This window comes from Alligator sinensis, unplaced genomic scaffold (assembly GCF_000455745.1).
Source record: "Alligator sinensis unplaced genomic scaffold, ASM45574v1 scaffold685_1, whole genome shotgun sequence".
Classification (NCBI taxonomy): domain Eukaryota; kingdom Metazoa; phylum Chordata; order Crocodylia; family Alligatoridae; genus Alligator; species Alligator sinensis.
The window spans coordinates 635,147-636,431 of record NW_005842336.1 but is presented as its reverse complement, the minus strand read 5'-3'; the positions used below and the strand labels follow the sequence as shown (position 1 = coordinate 636,431).

The 1,285-nt window shown below is 52.4% G+C and overlaps 1 protein-coding gene across 1 annotated transcript in view; it reads left to right on the top strand.

The window, feature by feature from the left end:
• The first annotated feature begins 283 nt into the window (after nt 1–283).
• NEFL (neurofilament light) overlaps nt 284–1,285 on the top strand; it is a 7,667-nt gene continuing 6,665 nt past the window's right edge. Inside the window, exon 1 of the mRNA XM_014522284.2 lies at nt 284–351. Within this exon, the coding sequence (XP_014377770.1) occupies nt 284–351 (68 nt within the window). The remainder of the gene's footprint in view (nt 352–1,285) is intronic.

The following is a 1,285-nucleotide window of genomic DNA, read 5'->3' as shown; positions in this document are numbered from 1 at the left end:
CTCAGTTGCTTAGTTAAAAGTGACTAGAACATAACTACTGCTTGGCTGCACTTGCCCAATAGCAAATCCTCCAAACATTTGGGAAGCGGTGTCTGTCATTGCAAAGGAACTGTCCATGGTCCTTTCCCCTTTTCCTCCCGCTGCTCTTTGCTGTGCTCCTTGCAGCTTGATGGTACAAGTCTGAATTGCCAGATTTATCTACCACTGATCTGAGTCTCAAACAGGTTGACTCCTAGTGAATGTTGCCCTGTATAACATCATAGGGATAGAGATAGATTGGAAGATGTGTGTTCGTGTGTTCGCCTGTGACAAGCAACACCCACCCAACCCATGTGTATATTTTGAATCCCTGTAAGTGGCTGGCTCAGAAAAGGTTTTAACAACCCCCTTTTTTTGTCTGCAAGAAAAACCTTTGTGAGCTGTGCATCGATGGCCAATGATGGGAATCAATTGCTTTGTAGCTGTTTGAGTGGAAAGCTGCTGTGCGTACATCAAGGGCTCAGTAAGCAACTGTTCACCAGGGCACCTGAGGGAAAACTAGGAGTAATGGTCACAAACTCCTAGAAGATTGATTCAGGCTGAACATTAGGAAAAAACTTCTTCACAGTTAGGGTGTCCAGACTGTGGAATAAGCTCCCTCCAGAGGTGGTGCAATCACCTACCCTGGAAATCTTCAAGAGGAGACTGGACAGTCACCTTGCTGGGGTCACCTGACCCCAGTTATCTTTCCTGCTCGGTGCAGGGGGCTGGACCCGATGATCTTCCAAGGTCTCTTCTGTCCATACAATCTCTGAATCTATGAAGCGGGGCCTACGTTGCTTTGAGATGGAGAGGGTCTGTGACAAGCTAGAGGAGAGGCATGCGAGGCAGGGAAGACAAAATGGTAAGCAGCATGCCAGCGCAATTTGTATGTGCAATTTGCCAGAGGGTTGCACCTCGGACTACTCAGCCACTCTGCAGCACCCCTCAATGCACCCAAGGCGCACTCCCCATGGCCTTCTGAGACCGATGCCTGCCAATGACTACAGGGGCAAAAACCTGGCATGTCAAGGCAGAGTTGAAGTGCAGTATGCTTAGTGAAGTGAGGAATGCAAGGTGAGCAATCAGCCTGGCAGTCGCACCCAGTCGGGGGCTTTCAAGAGGGCGCCTGAAGCCTGCAGGGGACGGGGCCCTGCCTTCCCCAGGCTCCTCTGGAAGCGCCGGGGCTCAGACAGGCGGGCTTGGCTGCGAGTGGGGGGCGCACAGGGGCAGGCGGGGAGGCGCTGGGGCTCCGGGAGGAGGCGGG